Raw genomic sequence first — 20,960 nt, forward strand, 5'->3', positions numbered from 1 at the left:
TGGTTGTAGCCATACCATGAAAAAGTTGAGGAAAAGCCCCCTCTTGCTAGCAAGATGTCTCCCAGGTAAGAGAAACAACTTGGATGAGAGCGTAAGAATAAGCTTGCTGTATCTGACCAGTGACCCGTCTACTCCAGCATTCTGCCTCTGACAGTGGATGGAGAACATAGCCATTGATAGCCTTATCATCCATGATGTCTATAATCCTCTTTTAAAATCATCCTTGTTGGTGGTCCTCGCTTGTTGGATGCAGTAGATCAATCCCAACGAGGTGCCCCCCAAAGTGGCCTATTTACTTGAGCTTGGTTCTACTTCCTTAATGGTTCTAAACCTGTTACAAAAGAACTAGCTAGGGCAGCTCAGAGGGGCGATTAAAAATGGGAGATTAAACCATGAGAGTGGATCAGAACTAAAATCAGTATTTTGTCTGTTCAGAGTCCGCATCAGATTACAGGTGCTTGTCACACAAAGACTGAATCTGGGCTCTTCTGCCTGCAAAATATCTGCTCTTCAGCTAGGTCCCTTTACTGGATTGTACTACTTCAGTTTGCAGGTGGAGCTGCGTATTTAAATGCCCCTTTAAAAATCCCTTTAGTGCAGTAGCTTTAGCATGTCAGGGAAACAGCTAGGTTAGTAATCTCTGACCTTCTGTGTTCATGGAGGGCTTCAGAAAACCCCCGAAAAAGGTAACAGGAGAGATATTAAAAACCCAGTCACCAATTTGCTATCCAAAGTGGCATAGTCCAGAAATAACTGCATTTCATGGTTTTTTTATGTTCATGCAACGTGACCTCTTAAAGGAGGCAGATTAGCCCAGAGAGAAATCCACAGCCAATGCTTTTGTTGTGGGTTTAGTTTAATCAGTTGGATCTTTTATTTTATTAAAAAATATTAACTTACAAACATTACCACAAATGGCATCTCTATTCACATACAAATGTAATACAAAAAACCCCTTTTCACTCTGCTTATTTCAACTTCTGCCCATTTATTACTCCTTTAGGATACAATCCCCAGGAACATTTCTCCTTTGCAGTTCTCTTACACAAGAGAACTTCCCAGGGGATTTATTGTTTTTCTTATCCCTTTAGGACTTGAAGTTGCATCTTTTCACTTGCCAAAATCAAAAGGTCATGTTTTTCACCCTGTAAAGGTGACCTGCAGCCACCCCCAGGTACCGCACTTCTTGGAATTGCAGTGCTTGAGGAAAAGATTACTAGAATGAATTACGGAATTTAACAGATGTTTCTTTTAGAATTTGCTGGCTACTGTAAAAACACTAAATGTGAAATATAAATTTAGTTAAGATGTGAGCTAGACTGTCCATTCCGGATAACAGTGCAATTCAGAAAACAAGGTGATAAGTTTCGCCCATATGAACAACTTTCAAGGTTTGAGTTTTTTTTATCATTATTAACGTTTTGATCTGGCAAGTCCTATTATTTCAGGGCTGCAGAAAGCTGCTTTTAGTATCTATCATTTCATTGGGATTCTTTTGGGCTGGAATGAAAACAGTCTAAACAGAGATAAATAGTAGGTGAGTGCAATAGTAAAAAACTCATTTAAATAGGCAATAGGTTAACTTCAAATAAGCTTTTCTTAAATTAGTTTTAAAAGGAGGATATGATAGGAAAGAAATGCAAGACACGCAAGGCAGACAGGAATAAAGAGGCCCTGCTGCCTCCACCGCTACCCCTTGGTGGTTCTCTTCCCAGCCCACCAAAATCCACACAATTTCCTTCATTTGGCCTCCACAGCTTCTCCCAAGCTGGGAAGAGAATGGAATTTAAAAATGTTCAGATTAGACCCATCAGTTTAAGCTCAAGCAGGTAGCAAAGGTGTACAAAACTGGTCCACCATTTTGAGTTACACCTTCATCACAAGCCCACGTATCAGAAAGTGGTTCTACACAACTAGGCTGAATGGGGTGCAAAGGTGCAAAGTATTACACAAAGACACCTAAGGCTGATGAGAGCTTCACAACACACCTGCCCTGCAAACTTAACCCAGTTTTCTAAAATAAATATATATACAATTAATGGCTTTGGTCAAGGAACCTTGGGAAGCACAGAAGTGCCTGTTTTCCAACAGGACTTGGGATCTAACTGTATTTGTTTGCGATCATATGAGAGGGTGAGCAGAAGGACCATGATATAGTTAACTCAGCTTACGATTCATAGCATAGACACTCCTTTAGATGCAATGGTGAGGAAGGGGTGGGGAGAGGAAGAGCAATGGAAATAGATGCCCTAGTTGCAAGACTTGTTCATCACTAGCATGCCAGTTGTTTGTTTCTCTATGTAAGAGTTGCATTTGGCCTCTTTCAGAGGAAACAAGTCCTCATTTGGGTTTGGGTGATGTACATTTAAAACACCTACCAGGATGTTACTTAGTCCCCTTCTGAAGCCATCCCTAGAGTCAAATGCTTACCAAGAAAATCAACAGATGAACATCCAGCGAGGATAATACAGCATGCCAAGAATCACGGAAAGGGTGGCAGAGAGAAGAGGGGGGTTTCCAGACCCTACCAGAGTTCTAATTTTCTACCCATCAAGAGAAAATTCAAATGAAGCTCTAAACGATGACATATTTTTTGGGGGGGAGAAGTCATTTTTTGTACCCATTAGGCCACTCCAGCATTTCTTTTTCCCTTGCCCAAGAAGGAGATACCCTGTGTCTTGTCTAGAAGACTGGCATAGAAGTTCAACGCTTGCAAGTCACTCTCACAGGATAACAAAGGAGAAATATTCTTTGGGTGGATCCACTTGCTTTTGCTCCCCTGTTCCGGTCCAAGTTGAGTCCTGGCTTGGGTCACCTTGTCCCACTGCCTAGTAAGGCATGTACCAAGGAGAAAGTCTTCCACGGCCCCTGGAAAAGAACACACACACATTGGCCATGGCAAAAGTTAGCCCAGGTGTTTCACCACCCCATCCCTGGCCTAGGCATCATTTACTCAAAGGGATAAAATAAAATATTGAATTATTAAATTGAAGAGTCGCTTTGCCTAATTTCATGCTGGTGCCAATGAAAGAAACAATGGGGGGCAAGTGCAGAGAAAGTGGGGGAAGGGGGATAGTTGCCCTGCCCACGGCAGTCCCTTATAGTAGGTATGGGGAGCATTCTTCAGCCGGAAGGCCACACTCATGGGCAACTTCCCGGGGGCCGCATACAAGGATGGGCAGGGCCAGATTAACAGTGGGTGGAGCAATGGATGTGACTCTTACCTTAACACCAGTGTAGGCTACATTCTAGCCATGCTAGTACCAGAGATTTCTACCTGCACAAACACCCCTGTCTCCATCTTTGAAGCTAGAGGCGTCGTCACAGGTAAGCATTCAAAGATGGGAGAGCAAGGCGAGGGGTGTGGCCAGAGGAGAATCCCAAGGGCCATATAAAGAGTCTTGGGAGTGCTGCATTGGGCCTCTGGGGCTGAGGTTCCCCACCTCTGCCCCATAGATTGCCCCCGAATGAATGCAGCCCTTAACAGAACCCTTGCCTATGATCTATTTTGCTCTTCCACAATCCACCCAACCCTTTGTTGCAGAACTGTAGGCCTCCCTTATATGAACTTCCATTTCCCAACACCCCAAACTCCAGGATGCTGTCCCCAAAAAACAGGATCCTGCAGAAATGCATACAAAATGGAGTGGAAGAGGTTGGGAGAAGCAAAGGGAACTGGGAGGAGAAAAGGAATTTCTTGAGACTCTATAAGCCAATCTAGATGAATAAATGCATCAACTCTAAGGGTGTTCTGCCTTTCCTGCATATAAGCCACTTGCTCATTAGCTACAAGAGCCATCTATCACTGATAGAACTGATTCCCAGTGGCCTTGTCAAACTGCATTCAGGGCCGTGGTCAGCTGGAGTTATGCACAAAGCTGTGTATATTCTATGCTGTGTGATCTCGGTGTACAAGTATGGTATTGTTTTACCGCTGAAAACCACACATAGCAAATTTCTAGCCCTTAATCTTAATAATGAAGCACACTGGGTGGCTTTTGGACAGTCACTGCGAGGTTGCTGAGAGGATAAAATGGGGAATTGGAAAACCATGTGCACCAGCTTGAGCTTGGAGGGAAAAGATTCCATATAAATGAAATGAATAAAAAATAAAATACCGGTAAATGATCTTTTGCCTTTGCTATTTTTTCATATGTTTAGTGCTTTTTTTACTTACAGTAGTAGTTGGTCTTTTAATGGTTAGGCACATTGGTTTCAGTTTGCTAAAGAAAATAGGGATCTAAATTATTAACATAAACCCTTAGTTATCACCGTTAGTCCAGACTCTCAACAGCAGCAGAGAGGATTGACAGTGGTGTATAGAGACGGCCCTAAACACAGATCCCTGTACTCAGACCAGCTTTTAGATCCTGCAAAAGACAGAAAAGTAGTTTTTCGGCTCATCTAGGGCAAAGGTGTCAAACCCCCACTCCCGAAACAACTTGGGGATGCTGAAAGTACACGCCAAGCCAGAGCAGCGCAAGTGACACACTTGCTCCCAGGGGCACTCCATGCCAGCTGCTCTTTCTGGGATACCGAGCTGACGGGTTGCTCATCTCTGTTCCTTCTGATATGGAAAAGAGAACTGCTGCCCATGGGCACCACTAAGGTGTCCAACTCCTTGTCTGCGTGCAGCTTACAGGCCCTGCTGGCCGCGCAGATGCACAGGTGACGCTGAGCCAGCCTGACAGCAGCAGCACCCAGGAGCCAATGTGCTTCTAGTGGCAGAATGTGCTAGCATCTTATACTGTCCCCCAGAAAGACGGTATATAGCAGGAAGAGGTCCTCCGTTCTCCTTCAGTTCCTAGCCTCAGACATCCAGGGCTGGATGCAACTAAGTTGTTGCGCTAGCAGAAACCAGCAGAATGAGTCCTGAAAGCGCTATGGGACTCTTTTCCACACACACACACACACACACACACACACACCTGCTCAGGAAAACCCTCTGGACAGCATTGGGGTGTGGGAAGAGAGTAGGAAAGAGTATTCCACCTGGCAAACAGAAATGCTTGTATTGATGGAATGATAGCCTTACTGTGATGTTGGACAGTTCACTGGCAAGCACTCTTCTCCTGTCCACTCACCTGTGCACCCTTCCACGTGTCCTTAGACGCTGCCCTCCACAGAAACTGGAGCGGCGAGGCAGAGCTCCCCGGCCATGGAAAGCACCCCGGGAACCACCCCGGTCCGTGGAGCTGATGCCTGGCATGTTGGTCCTCTTGGGCAACACCTGAAGCAAAGCAAAGACAACATGGTGCCACAAAATTAGCGCACATCACTTACAGCAGAGATGGGGAGCCTGCCCCCCGCTCCAGGTGTTGTTTCACTACACCGCCCGTCAGCCCTGACTGAGCCTTGTCCATGCTGGCTGGGCCTGATGGAAGGATCGAGCCCAACATCTGTAGAGGGTGCAAGTTTCCACATCCCTGGCTTTCCATCTTGGACTGGGATGTGAACACATGATGGAAGGCACCTTGAAATTTTGCACAGAAGTGAAACACTGGGCTGTAGTTACATAGAATGGAAGTGAAAGGCCAGTTTGGAAAGCAACACACCCACATTTGGAAAGACACAGATAGGGAAAGGTATATAGGTAACCATAGACCAGTACTGTCTACTCTGATTGGCAGCAGCCCTCAAGGGTCTCAGGGAGAGAAAGGCCTTTCCCATCAGCTGCTTATGGGGAGATGGTGCCAGGGATTGGGCCTGGAACTTTCTGGATGCAAAGCAGGTCCCCTTCCCACTGAAATACAAGCCCACACCCCCAGGTACAGTTCTGCATCCCCAGAGACCCCTCCTCTTCCCATGACACATACCTTGATGATACGGCCTCTGAAGGTGCTCTCGCCCAGCTCCACAGCAGCCTTCACAGAACTCTTGTCGGCAAACTCAATGTAGGCATACCTGCAACAACAGGAGGAGCTGTGAAAGTCACCTGGGGCCAATTTGCAAGCTTCTGATGGGAGAAAGCTGCACTTGTGAATTCCCCTGGGGCCAAATGGGAAGCAGATTTGTCCTCCTCATTGCATCTTTATGTGGGGTGCCCCCAGACAGTCTCTATTTTCAGGTGCAATTCAATCACATCCCTGCCAATTCAGGTTGTGCACTTAGAGTGGATTCAAAGCTCCTGAAAAACAAGCCAGCTTCCCCGAAAGATAACACTATCTTTGATGAAGCCTTGCCTCCTCCACAAACAAATCAGGCTGAATACTACCTCAATAGCCAGCATTGTCTTAGTGCAGGCATGTCCAACAGGTAGATCATGAGATCTACCGGTAGATCACCGGACAGCTGTGGTAGATCACCAGTAGATCACTGCCCCCCCCAAAGAAGCTCAAGAACTTCGGCTACCCTAAAAAAGCTCAACAACTGTGACCTGAACCCCCAAAAAGGGGGTAGATCACTGTCAGTTTTTAACTCTGAGGTAGATCGCAGTCTCTTGGGAGTTGGCCACCCCTGTCTTAGTGCGGCCCTACAAACAAATCAGGATGAATCTACTATTTTGGAAAATTGTGTGTCTCTTTGTTCTCTATGCATTTAGACACCTCTTAAGATACCATAACCAAATTTTGTGTGATAGTTTCCTGAGCTCAAAGAGCAGGTTTCTGTCTGTTTGTATACAAATGGATGCCACTGTGAATCAAGATGGTGGACTGAACCCTTCAAAAGTGCACTGATTTTAACCCACTGATATCAAAACTACATTGATTTTTTGGTTCCTTATGATTCCCATGCAACGCTGGGTATGAGGCTTTTAGTATTCAATACACAAGCCTTCTGGAAGCACTCTTCATCTCAATGACTTGCTGGAGCAATACAAAACCTTCAGAAAGACACGATGGCTACTCAGCCATTTATAATCTGCACTGCCAGGAGTGGAGGGACAGAGAGGAACATGTCCGATCCAGAGGGCCAGCCTCAGGGGTCAGACTCACTGAGCACCTGGCAAGACCCACACCCGGCCATGTTGCTCATGGTTCATCCCCAGAGCTCTGCAATGTGCAGAATAATCGCTTTCTTCATCACCATCTTGGCTTGTTCCATCTGCCCTCCCGTGAGCCATGAGACGAGCAAAGAGGAGAAGCCAGTCCCCCCAAGTCTGCATTCGCTCTGGCACCTGGAAGCCATCCCATCCATCTACCTGGCCCTCAAGAGAGGCAGGCACCCCATCCTTCAAAACCACAACTGCCCCCCTCCCCCACCATCAAATCACTTGCCCTTTAGGATGACCGGAGAACTTGTCGCAGAGGATAGTAACTCTGTTGATCTGACCGCAGCTGTTGAAATGGGACTCCAGCTCTTCTGCGCTTCCACCGTAATCCACCTATAAAGATCACATCACACGTGTCCAGACTTCTGCCCCACTGCCCAAGGATTCAGGGAAGAGGCAGAGGCTAGTGGGGAAAGAATCTGCTTTTTGCAGAGGGTCCCTAGTTCAATCCCTGGCATCTCCAGCTAGAACTGGGGGTGTCCCCTTGTCTGAAACCCTGGAGAGGTGCTGCCAGCCAGAGTGGACAATATTGAGCTTGGTGGTGATGAATTCGAATCATATCCTGCCCTTCTTCTCCCAGAGGAGCACTTCAACAACAAAACAATTTAGGAGTAGGGGGAAACCATTCTAAAACCAGTTCTCAGGGCTGCCAGGAATACTGCCTTTCAGACATCAAATGCCTGGGTCAACAGGGGTGTTTTTTATTTCCTCCTGAAAGTCGGTAATGAGGGAGAGGAACACACCTCAACAGGGAGGGCATTCCACAAATGGGGAACCACCACCAAGAAGGCCTGAGAGAGCAGCCCACAATGGACTGACTCAGTGTGTTCTTATGAGAGTACACAGCGATTTATAAAGATCAGCAAAGCCTCTGCAGCAAGAGAATATTTAACCACATGCTGGGGACGTATCAGGTCCTAAAAGCCCCCTTCCTCCTGCCCTCTTCTAATTGCTGGGAGTTAACATGTCTTAATTTTTGGAAGACAGGTGCTGAAGCTCATGCCTGCCAATCATGACTGTTCTCGTATCCTAACCATGTGTTTTGTGGTCAACTGGTTGGCAACACAGCAACAAGGGGAGACTGTTCTGCAGGGTCTCTAGCCCAGACATTCAGCCCAGACGTTCAAGGCTGCTCCAGGTTCCTTGAATCCCCATCTCACTTACATTTCCCACATAGACAGAGCGCTGGTCAACTTCCATTTTTTCCTGAGTTGCCCGAGGCAAACCAAGACCTGTGGAAGGGGGGAGGAGGAGACCTCATGGGAATCATGGTATGCCAGAGGAGGTTGACCTGTGTTTCTTCAGAGGTTACTAGACTTCAACTCCCATCTTCCTTGACCACTGTCCTGCCTGGATGGGGCTGATGGGAGTTGGAGTTCAGTTTCTGAGTTTTGAGAACCTGCTTTTGAGTTCTCAGCCCTTTGAAATAAGACCACATAAAAAAAGAATACATTGATATCCCACCTGTTTCAAAAGGAGTTAAAGGCAGGGCATATGGCCTCCTCCATTTTAACCTCAAGACAACCTGCAAGGAAGGTCTGCCTGAACATAAGTAGTGGCTAGCCTTCATGGCTGAGTGAGGATCTGAATGCAGTTCTCCCCTGTCTTTCCCCCCGACTATTAGCCACTGCAGCAAGCTGGCTTTCGTGACTTGTAGTGTCCTCATAATACCTGTCCATGCAATCTTGAGGTCCAGAAACTCAAGGATGCAAATTTACAGAAGTTATACTTAACACACTTCTTTTCTAAAAGCCTTTGCCAGCCTAGTAACCTCCATTTCTTTTGGATGACAACTATCATCATCCCCAGCAGTGCCCTTCCCACTTGCGATTCCCGATGGATCTAGGCACTGTTCAAAGGAACAACCCAGGCTCTGCCCAAAGACTTGCAACCTAATATTACAGGTAGTGCCGAGTTATGACTCCCTTTCTCCATTCGCTTGCAGGCACTTGAGGTGGCATTGTCCAATGCTACAAGGTCTTCTGGGGCACACATCTCTTTTGGAATCACACAGTGAAGCCGCTTGGGACAACAGCATGCTGCTGTCAGCCAACCCTTAAAACACTCACGAAAACCGTACCTGCCTCTGATCTCATGATGAGGTTCTTTGCTTCAGCCTGCAGCTCCTGCAGCCACTCCTCCTCCTTCTCCATCTCACGGACCTTGGCCTTGATGGCCTCCAGTTCCTGCATAGCAAGATTGGGGGAGGAGGCAATAAGAGAGTTGCACAAGGTTGTGTTGAAGGAGCACAGCAGAGTAATCAGCCCATCCTCAGCCAGCTTCTGTTCAAGGATGGAATGAGTGAGACTCTTGTGCAAAACTAGGTTGCCCATTCTAATTGGGAAGCTCCGCCTTCTAGACCTCCAATTCCAAAGCTCTTTGCAAACTTAAAAGTTCCACTGTTGGTTAAGTAGATAGGTGTGCGTGTGTGCATGTGCATGCACACACACAACTTTGTAAGGCTCAGCAGAAGTGGAGATGGTTTGCTGTTTGCCACCTGAGCCACTTAACCCAACCAGCTCACCCAGCCTCTCAGCAATATATTTCTGGCTCCAGTGAAACCAGGTTGCAAGAAAGCACCCTTGAAGCTGGTCCCTTTTGGATTTTATTTTGTGTTTTTTTTTTACTTACTTAAGCTTAGCAACCATAAATCCACCATTCATCAAAATTGATCACAGGCTGACTTCACAACAAATCAGATATACATAAAAGCAAATATAAAAGATGCAGCCAGATCAACAATACTTTAAACATGTACTTTAGGTGCCTGAACAAACAAAGGCTCTATCCATCCCCCAGATCACCCTTCACCCACCTGGTACACTCCAGTTGTTTTGGACTACAACTCCCATCACCCCGTCAGCACTGATGGGAGTTGTAGTCCAAAACATCTGGAAAGCACATGATTGGTGAGTGCTGACCTAGATTAAAGCAGCATTGGTGTCAGACAAACCTCCCAGTAGAGGGTATTCCAAAACTGGGGCAGCACAGCTGAAAAAGCCTATTTCCTCATTGATTTTGCACAGCACATCTTACCGTACCTTACTGCCATCCTATAAAGATCAGGCTCAACCAGTAGCCCTCCAGCTGTTGCTGCTACTACACCTCCCATCAACCATAACCACTGGCCATGCTGACCGGGGGGAGGGCGGTGATGGGAGTCCAAGCATCTGGAGGGCCACAGCCTTCAAGTCACCCCTTAGAGTAGGGTTTCCCAAACGTGGGTCTCCAGCTGTTTTAGGACTACAGTTCCCATCAGCCCTGACTGCTAATCCTGCTAGCTAGGGATGATGGGAGTTGTAGTCCAAAAAATAGCTGCAGACCCAAATTTGGGAAACTCTGCCATAGAGGTTCTTTCTGTTATTGTTTCTCCTGCCCCAAAAGAAGCCAAGATGATGCCTTCCAGATGTTGCTGGATGACAACTCCCATCATCCCTGGCCATGCTGGCTGGAAAAGATTTAGGAGTCCAACAACATATGGGGGCAACCACAGTCCAGACTCACAGGGTCTTCCACTTCCAGGAGCTCCTTTCTATCCCCTTTCAGAGGACTCAGCTTCGTCTCTTCTTCCAGGTGCTTCTGCCAAGCTGAGATTTCAGTTGCATCCCAGGGGGAATTGGCAGTGGCTAGAGACGGAGGGTTCTGCCACCAGGATTCAGCGTCAGGGAACTGGGGGCTTGGGGAGGAAAACAGAAGCACCAAAAGTGAGCTGGAGCTCTAAAGTAACTGGGAATTTACACAGACTCATCCAGACTCCCCACCCCCCGTTTTCCTTCATGTGTTTTGGGCTATGACTCCCATCAGCCCCATGACACAAAAACGTAAAGCACAGAAATTTGTGCCCATGGCATGTGGGCTTAGCAGCTGGGCTAATTCAATTCTTTCCAACCACAGACACTTACAGCAGGAGGAGGAAACCTGTGGCCCTCCAAATGTTGCCAGACTACAGCTCCCATCATCCCTGGCTGCTCAGGCAGTTGGGAGTTGGCATCCAGCAACCTCTGGAGAGTCATGGATGTTCTCCACCCCCGACTTAAAGCATAGTCCTAAGATTCCTCAGGGACGCGGGTGGCGCTGTGGGTTAAACCACAGAGCCTAGGACTTTCCAACCAGAAGGTCGGCGGTTCGAATCTCCGCGATGGGGGGAGCTCCCGTTGTCCGGTCCCTGCTCCTGCCAGCCTAGCAGCTCAAAAGCACGTCAAAGTGCAAGTAGATAAATAGGTACCGCTCCGGCACAAAGGTAAACGGCGTTTCCGTGCGTTGTTCTGGTTCGCCAGAAGCGGCTTAGTCATGCTGGCCACATGACCCGGAAGCTGTACGCCAACTCCCTCGACCAATAAAGCGAGATGAGTGCTGCAACCCCAGAGTCGGTCACGACTGGACCTAATGGTCAGGGGTCCCTTTACCTTAAGATTCCTCACTCATCATAGCTAAGCCCCACTGAGTTCAATAAGGCTCATTCTTGGCTCATCTTCCCTTTTCTTTTTCTTTTTTTCTATTTTTCTTTTCTTTTATCTTTTCCATAGTTGCTTATGTTCTGTGTCATGTACTTTGATATTTTTTGTAGTTTTTAGTTTTTTTTTATTACTATTAAGGAATTTTCCTTTGTAATTTTGGTTGTCTATATTTATATGTACCTGTTTAAAGCAAAATAAAAGTTTTTTTTTTAAAAAAAGGCTCATTCTCCAGCACGCACATAGGACTGCAGCCTTTATGTGAAGCAGAGCCACAGAGGGGTGGAGCGGGCAGAATATATATCTAAGGGACCCGAGGCAAAGCAATAAATGACATCCTCCTTCTCCCAGCCCCCCGTCCAGTCTGCCTGAGGCAGAAAATCTCACAAGTGACTCCCAGCTTCCTTGGCAATAGAAGCAGAATGATAATAATAAAGTAAATAACGTGCAATTTGCTGCCCTTTCATGACATACATAAATCAGATCCCTAAGGCAAGCTCTTCACGCTGTCTAATGGCAGAACAGGTTCCCAGGAACCAGGTTAGAGGCACAGGGGAGCTTCAGGGACGAGTGTGTGGGGTGAGTGAAACACTCTCACTCTCTCTCTCTCTCTCTCTCTCTCTGTGTGTGTGTGTGTGTGTGTGTGTGAGAGAGAGAGAGAGAGAGAGAGAGAGAGAGAGAGAGAGAGACAGAGGTGGAGGGGGCAGAGTATATATCTAAGGGACCTTTTTCAGGCTGAGGGTAACGTCCCCTTCCAGGGACCACATGCTAGTGGAGGGCGGGGGCAGAGGAAAAGGTGGGCGGTGCAACAAATATAAATTTTACCTTCGTACAGGAGGCTAGTTTCTACACACGCTCACATACTGCTCTTTCTCCTCCATCCAGGCAAGCAAGAGGCCTTACCAGAGATCAAGGACATATTACCGCTCGGCAAAAACACTTGAAGAGGGAGTAAAGCAGGGTTGGTGAGCGTTGTGGGTGTGTAGCTCCGAAGACTCACTTGGGCAGCTAAAGAGGGGGGCTCTTTTTGGCCCCCAAATACGAGGCTTCCCATCCCCATTCTAACAGGATACACCCATCTTTTAAAGGACACCCCTATTTTGTTAAAAAGGAATATATGTACAGGGAGCAAGATGATGTTTGAGTTCAGGAAGGAAGGAAGAAAGCAGAACATTCCAGCAGAGAAATCCAAGGGAAATGGAGTTTTGCAGCTAAAAAGCCAGCTAATTTGGGGGAACCAAATACCCCAGAGAGTACCAGCCTTCCTATCTTTTGGCAGGTGCCATGTTAGAAAGCAGCCCCTCACAGTCACCTTTTAATTGCCCACAAATGCTTGCTTTCCCATAATAAATATGCTTGCCTTTAAGGTACCACAATGGAGTTTGCTGCTTTGGGATGCAAAAAGCACCAGAAGCCCCTATTCCCTCCTGTACACCTTTCTCAAGTTCTTTCTCCCAGCTGGCAGGGAGGACCTTGCACTCACCAGGCCCTGGCCCCACCCAGCCTGAAACCAAGAAAGAGGCTTACAGAGCTTCAGACCCACTCAAGAGTCTCCCTCCCCCTTTATAATTACCTTGCCCCAAGTCCAAACATTGCTGCTCACTCACACCCTTTTTTGCAAGCAAGTCCACTTCTGTTTTATCTCACGTTAAGGAAGAGGCTCAGGCCAGTCTGGAAGAAGCAACAGGTGAAGGAGGTTTCTGACCTTCTATTTGATACATCAACAGCCAATCAGATGCAGAGTTTGAGCCCCTGGAGGTGGGGCTAGCTACCTTGATGGGAGCAGAGAAGAGAAACACCTCCTGAGTCCTGACAGCCAATTCAAGGTCAGTTTCATTGGTCTGTTTAAAGGCACTTCTCAATTGCATTTAAAAATCTCCAAGCGATATACAAAAACGCAACACAAAAAGAGAGAGTGTTTGCAGCTCTGGTTAAACTGACACACTTTCACAGATTCAAAGAAGGCAGGCAAAGGCAAGTTAGATTCTCAAGAAGCTGGAAAAACTTTGTGGACTACAGCAGAAGATATGGGACGCTGCCAATTATGACACACGAGTTTACATTATTTTAATTAGCTAAGATAATACAGCATGAGAGTTTCTGGGGAAAGCATTTGTTTGAAATGTCGATCCAGGCTATTTATAAATACCTCCAAATATCAAGTGTGTGTGTGTGTGTATTTGACTCATAGTTTTTTTCAAATAAATAAATATAAGTTTTTATATAAAAAAGACACAAATACAGAGATACAATATAAAACTTAATAAATGCAGCATATTATTAAAGAAACAGTCTGCACTAAGAAACAGACAAGGTGGTCCCTGGCCTCTTCAGTAGCTGCAGCTTTTGTAGCTGGAGTCAATCGGGGCTCCGCCCTCATGGGCTAAGTGGAAAAAGGCCTGCAAGGCAGGGAGCAGGTCCCCCCAGGACTCACAGTCAATATGGGGCATGGTTTGTTATAATCTTAGGCCTGTAGAGCTGCCTGCCGCACAAGGCTGGTTAAGGTGTATCCTTTTGTTTATAGATGGGACTTAGCTGGTTTTACTCGTAATAATGATCATGGCTTTGCATGTGTATGTTGATTTAAAGTGTTTAAAGTGTTATGGTGTGTTTGGAGTATTGGGGAATGGTAGTAGGGGGACATGTGCTCTTTCTGGGGCACTTAGTTCTCACCTGTGGCTCCTGGAAGCATGTGACAGTGGCCACACCCCAGCTTCGACTGGCCAGCTAAACCAGGTGAGGGTAGCCTGTGGGTCTCACACCCTCAGTGAGTTAGGGACTTCCCCTGCATGTGAGGACAGGCTCTGGCAGACTGAGTGGACAACACCAATAGTGGCAGTTTCTGCACATGCTGTAGAGGGAAATGAGGGGCAGATGGGGCTCGTCAACCTGGGAAGGTAGCCCATCTAGGAGAAGGAAAACTCTGATCCTCAGCCTCTTCTGCCTTGTGGGATATCATCAGGAGAAGAAACGGCTAAGGAGTAAATGCTACACAAATCCAGAAGTCCAGAAATCCCTAAGGCAGTTAGATGGCACCTTGTACACCTCTTTCTGGCAGCTCCTGCAGCCAAGCTGGTGCCAAACATATTGCTCTGCTTTCCTTTGGACCACATCATTGAGGCCAAGATGCGGGTCTCGTTGTCTGGGCAGCCCAGGACCTCCATACACACTGCTGAGGCTTGTTCCCCAGGGAGGTCACTTTGGTACTGCTAACACAGTGGTTTGACTTCACCCCCAGAGGTGCACTCCATTTCTTCTTGAGACACACGGACGCCAACAAATTGTTCTGGGGCTGATGGGAGTTGTTCTCCCAAACATCTGGAAAGCACCTGTTTGGAGTTCCCTGGAACTCATGGGTAATTCAATGAAACTGTTTGGCTGGAGATTCAGGGCAAATGGAAGTATTTCTTCAGACAGTGCATAATTCATTCAAGGAGCTGTTTCTGCCAAGAGATGTGGCAATAGCCATTGGCTTACATGGCTTTAAAAAGGAATTAGACCAACTCTTTGAGGAGAAGGTGATCAGTGGCTATTTAGCATGGTTGTATGAAACCTCTGTGTACAGTGGCAGTTTATCTCTAAGTAGCAGATGCTGGTGAGCCACTGTGGGAGAGGGCTATTTCTCTAATGTAACCTCCTTCTGGGCTTCCTAGAGGTGTCAGGTTGCCTGCTGTGAGATGCTAACTGAAACGGACCTTTAGGTTTCATCCAGTGGGGCTCTCTATGTTGATAGTCTAACTCCTCCCCTTTTAAAATAACTCGGGGATCTCCAATTATTGTTCATGCTGCAGACAACAACGTCTGGAAAGTAGCAGGTTCCCCATCTCTGTACAAACTCATGGAGGAAGAGGAAAAGTGATCTATCAGCAGTTATTAGCCATGATAGCTCAGTGGAACCTCCACAGCCAGGGGTAGTATACATCTGATTACCAGTTGCTGGCAGTATCAATGGGATGCTTGCTTAGATGGGTCTTTGGCATGTGCCAACAGGCTCCTTTTGTCCTTATGCAGGCCAACATTGCTCTTCTCAAAGAATGGATGGAAGGCTTGAACTATTTTCCTGCATTTTGGTTTCAAGACTGTCAACAATATTAGGCATGCAGGCTTGAGTTAAGGCCTGTTAAAGCCTAAAACAGCAGCGATAGCTACAGAAATGAACTATCATTTCATTGTAATGGCTCTGTAAATGATTAATTAAGATGAATAGCAACAAATACCAACTTCCCCCCATTTTCTCTTTTGAATTCTTGCACATTCATTGGCACCTGGAGTTACTGGAGCCTGGGTTCCAGCTGGAGTGCCAAAGTTCCTCTGGTTCTTGTATTTATACAAATCTGACTACTTCCTTATTGGTTGGTTGGTTGATTATATTTCTATCCCACCTTTCCTCCAAGAACCTCTAGGCAGTGAACACAGTTCTTCCCATCCCCATTTTATTGTCTACCTTGCAAGGTAAGTTAGGCTGAAAGAGGTGACTGGCCCCATGTCACCCAGTGAGCATCATGCAGCTGAGCTGGGATTTGAACCCATTTTGGTTTTTTTTAACTTTTGGCAGAACAGTAGAAGGCCTAGCAGTTCAAAAGCATACCAGTGCAAGTAGATAATTAAGTACTGCTGTGGTGGGAAGGTAAACTGTGTTTCCATGTGCTCTGGCACTTATCATAGTGTCCTGTTGTGCCAGAAGCAGTTTAGTCATGCTGGCCACATGACCCAGAAAGCTGTGGACAAGCGTCGGCTTCCTTGGCCTGAAAAGCGAGATGAGCGCTGCACCCCAGTTGCCTTGGACTGGACTTAACCGTCCAGGGGTCCTTTACCTTTTTACCCTTTTTAAAGGGTGACCCAATCTTGGCCTAACATGGCCTTTCCTCCCAAGATCACATCCACCTGTTGATCAGCTGACATCACTTGGGAATTCTGCATTGGCTGCGCAGGTCACTTCCCTGCAGGGAACTGGTGCGGGCAGCCAATACATTCAGCTGATAAATAGGGGGTTAAATCCTGTTTGGTTTAAATTAAATTAAATCCTGCTCACTTCGGAAAAAATCAATGCAAACCCCTTCCTGAATCAGTAAGGGATTTGCATGGAACTCCCTGCTAAAATGAAGGGGGGAACCCTTTATTCCAGGAGCGCCTTGCTTCCTGTGCAATGTTTTGAAGTCCCAACATCTGGACTTCAAAGCACCAAATTACCTGTGACATCAAACTTGCCAAAAAAGATCTGGTCTATGCAGCCAAATAGGTCACTCCATCCCCTAACTACTACACTAAGCAGGCTCTCACTTACTTAACGTGGCAGAAGGAAGAAGCCCCCCCCCCAAAAAACCAGATCCAGTTGGGTGATATTAAATTTTGTTTATTACACGGATACAGAGTTAAGAACAGACGTAACCTGAATCATAATGTTTACATCTTTCACAGGTCAAACATACAGTACATTTAGAGAAAGCAGGAAACAGCGAGGGAGTCGGGGACAGCATGCCGAAACAAGAACAGAAAAACAACCTTCCTATCACATTGTTATTTCTCTGGAATGGCCACAGAAACCCACAAACACCAGGGGAAGATGATCGGGGGATGGGGTGGCGGGAGTTGGGGTGGGGAGTTAGGGTTTTATTTCCTAAAATTTTTGTTTTGTTTTAAATTTCTATTAATTCTCCTCTCTTTAAAACCTCTTTGCAAACACCCACACACACGCGCACCCATGCCCGTCTGTACAAAGCCACGTCCTCCCCTCCCTCCTCTTCACAACACCCTCGGATTCAAGTATTGCACGGTTCTAAATGTGGCACATGCTTCCCAAACACCCTGAGAATGGTGCTTTCCTCAGCCTGGCGGCTGCAGGGCTCACATGCAATGCCACCGGTCCATTTTGTTTTTTAGTCTTTTGGCTGAGCTGCTCCAGGAACAGCAGAAGGCCCAAGAACGAGCCACTTCTGCTCCAGATGCTGCATCCCTTCTGGCCAAGAAAGGAGCCAGCCTTGGGACATACGCCAGCGAAAAGAATCAAGGAAAGGAGTCCTTTGGTTCCCCCAGAATTGCTTTGATTAGGTCATATCCACAAAATTTTGGTTGGCCTAATAAAGGTATTGCCCTAATATGGACTGTGTGAGTATATATATTTCTTTTCTCATAGCCAACAAGGCCACCTTAACTTTATTTATTTTTTAAAAAGAAATAAGCAAAGGCTGGCCAAGGTTGTGTATGCATTCTAGAAGGATTTGAACCAAGTTCTCCTCCATAACCACTCCTGAGCCTGGTATTATTATTATTTTTTGGCTATAGAACTGTTAGAGCTGGAACAGTTCTCAGAATTTTGCCCATCTAATAATGAGGTTGAACAGAAAGTCTTTAAAGCTAGATTTGCCTTGCGTTTATCTTTCTGCGGGGCTTCTCTGTACCTCTGTTTCCCCTCTCCTCCCATTTGCTTCTAACTCTCAGAGCAAAGGCTTTCCCCCAAGAAACCAAGGACCAGTGATAATGATGATGATAATGACACCTTTATGTCTTAATGTGTGCCGAAAACATACCATGGGAAGAGCATCTGTTTCCAAGGCAATGTGGGTGACCTCAGGTCCTCCTTTCAGAGTCTGACCCCAAAAGCGCCCTCGCTCAACACACTCAGAATACATCCTCCGGTTCCCACATTATATTTTCACACGAATTAAAACTTGGGGGGGGGGGGACGGGACGGGACCCATCTTTTCAAAATATTCACCTGCATGATACAATTATTTTTTTTTTTGGGGGGGGGGAATCACATATACCACCATGCATATTGCTTGTCTCCTGCCTGTTTGTACTGCGGATGAGGGGGCAAATTCGCAGTCTGAGCATTTGTATGGCAAACTGCATGGGAGGCGGGTGCTGTCGGTGGGAAGTGCTGAAAATCTCATCACACCATCTCTTGGCAAGCAGAAGTAGAGAGGGGCATCAGTGGCAAATGAAGCACCACTGTTTGTCAATGGACCCGGTTTAGGAACATAGGAAGCTGCCTTAGACAAAGACCACTAGTCCATCTAGCTCAGTATTGTTCACAGTGCCTGGCAATGGCTCTCCAGGGTTTCGGGCAGGGGTCCTTCCCTGTCTGACCTGGAGATGCTAGGGATTGAACCCGGGATCTTTGACATATAAAGCATGTGCTCTGTGAGTGAGTTATGGCCCTTCCCCATGTTGGTTGCTAGGGATGATGAAGCCTGCACACACACAAGAGACATTCGGTGTTTCGTTTCATGATGACCCTGGGGCTGCATGTACAGAGCAGGTGAGGCCAAGTCAAGAGAAACAGCAGCTGGATGGTCTTTCTGGAACAACAGATGGATGGGACAGAAAATGAGACTTGAGAGGAACCCAAAGTGATTATAGTCGGTGAGCATGGAGAAATAGTTTTTTGTTCCCCAGGTGGTCAGGTCTACAAAATTTTGGAAGTATCAGGGGAGGGAGGGAGGGACCAAAGTAGATTTTATAAGAATCAGCACCCAACCAAAGAGTGTGACCTCAAAAGATACCTGACATTTTGGTCAAAGGGAAAATTGGACTATCAACCCCCAATTCAAGAAGTTAAGAAGGATGATCAGTTGGCCATGTTTCAAGACAAGTTGCCTCTTTTCCATGGAACTTTGGTGCCTTCAACTGGCAAGACAAAAGAATGGTTCCCTGTGTCCATGTTCAGTCCATTTCTCAAAGGCCACAAAAGGCACTGTGAGCCACAGGGTGAGTCACAGTATAATTCTGTGTGAATTGGATGCAGCCTGTCCAAAAGGTCATGTCTGACATAGACATCCAGCAGGTCAACGCTGCCGTTCAACCAACTTTGGTTGGGAACAACTTAAAGCATGCTGAAGGGGTTGAATTTGGAAGAATGCCACAATGTAACTGAAATTAAAGAGAGGGCCTCTCAGAGAAAGCATCTTCACAAGGGATGCTAAGGATGGACCTGAAGTTTCCCATGGACCTGAGGTTTCCCATCCTTTCTGTTAAAAAATGTCTCTCTTCTACTTTCTACTTGGATTTACTTCTGGGTAAAGCATGCATAGGATTGGACTGTTAGCTTCATTTGTGTGAACACCCAAAGACTACTGGGAGAACATTTCAATGAAAGAAACCATTTCAGCTTGTTTTTCACCAAGAATTCACCCTCCACCCACTTTTTTAAACCAATGGGCACGTTTGGGCCAATGGACTTGAGGATGCTTCACAGACATTCAAGGCCATGCTCTCATAAAGACAGAGGATGGGCTGCTCTGGCTTCCCACTCCTGTAAGTTACAAAGCCATCACACCAGTTAATCCAAGCCTTAGTGATCTTCCTCTTTGCTTCTCTCCCTAACTTTGTCAGAAAACCATTGACAGATGCTGGCAACCTCCTCACCTCTCACCTGGGACACCCATGGTCACATACCCATAATTAGAACCATGTGCTCTGTCTTAAATGACTTTGAAATAGTTGCCACCTCCTGGCACCTTATTCAGTCTAATCAGAGTTAAGGGTATGACAGGGCGATTAAAAGGAATTAAGGAGCGTTCAGAAGAGCTTGGCTGCTGGATCAGGCCAGTGACTCATCTAGCCCAGCATCCTGTTCTCACAGTGGCCAATCAGATGCCCCTGTGGAAAATCTGCAAGCAGGACCTGGGCGCAACTCCACTCTCCTCACCTGTGGTTTCCAGCAACTGGCATTCAGAGGCCCTCTGCCTCCATCAGTGGACTGTGTTACTATAGATCAGCAAATTGACAAAGGAGTATCTTGGAGAAAACCACACCTGAGTGCAGAACCACCTGAAGAGGCTGTGCCTCCATCCATCGTCACCAAACAGTTTTTTCATGAAAGGTCTAAAGGTTCTAACGTAGGGTTCATCCACACTTCCTCTTGTCCCACTGCTTTTCCCTGAGGAAAACCACTCTTTAGCATTCACTTGGAGCAAACAGCAATTTGGGCTTTCTCCAGATTGATGTTTACTCTGATTTCGTGCTAAAGAGCAGATTTTATCTAGGAAAGGAGTGGGGCAAGGGGAAAACCGCTTGGAGCCATGTTTTCTAGGCACGGGACAAGTGGAAGTGTAGACAAACCCTTAGGATGCTACCAGAGGGGGACTTAATTTGCAAACAAGTCATGGAGATATTGCAAACCAGGTCAGCGGCAGCAGACTTTATAGCTTACTGAATTTCCCCCAGAAAGGTCAAATCTGGAAGCAACTTGAAGAGGAGACAGATCACAAGACAACCCAGTTTTTGTGGGGTGGGGGGAGTGGTTCCTTCCCTCCTGGACTATCCACTTTCTCCAAGTCTCTTACACCTTCCGGCAGGGCAGGTGCCACAATTTGAGAAATACTGTCTTAGCTCCATGCTTTGTAAAAACTGGGCCAGCTTTACAGAGGTGACACAAGTGAGGCCATGAACAGAAGCTGTCACAACATATGTCTCTAGGAATACTTGTGCCATCATGCAGCCTGCCCACTTTACTTAGAACAAATGGCTGTGAAGTTCTCAGTATTGGAGAGTTCTCCCTGTCTGATGCTATT

The 20,960-nt window shown here is 46.6% G+C and overlaps 1 protein-coding gene across 1 annotated transcript; it reads right to left on the reverse strand.

Moving 5' to 3' along the window:
* Positions 1-102: 102 nt before the first annotated feature.
* On the reverse strand, positions 103-13,407 carry PABPN1L (PABPN1 like, cytoplasmic). The gene is made up of 8 exons (XM_082229227.1): positions 13,019-13,407; positions 10,496-10,667; positions 9,072-9,177; positions 8,156-8,223; positions 7,218-7,324; positions 5,817-5,904; positions 5,085-5,230; positions 103-2,868 (listed from the first exon to the last, which is right to left on the reverse strand). The coding sequence occupies exons 1-8, from the start codon at positions 13,036-13,038 to the stop codon at positions 2,829-2,831; spliced, it is 747 nt and encodes a 248-aa protein (XP_082085353.1). The 5' UTR covers positions 13,039-13,407; the 3' UTR covers positions 103-2,828.
* Between the last annotated feature and the right edge of the window lie 7,553 nt (positions 13,408-20,960).

The sequence above is a fragment of the Podarcis vaucheri genome (genome assembly GCF_965113315.1).
Source record: "Podarcis vaucheri genome assembly, chromosome: 7".
NCBI classification, from domain to species: Eukaryota; Metazoa; Chordata; class Lepidosauria; order Squamata; family Lacertidae; genus Podarcis; species Podarcis vaucheri.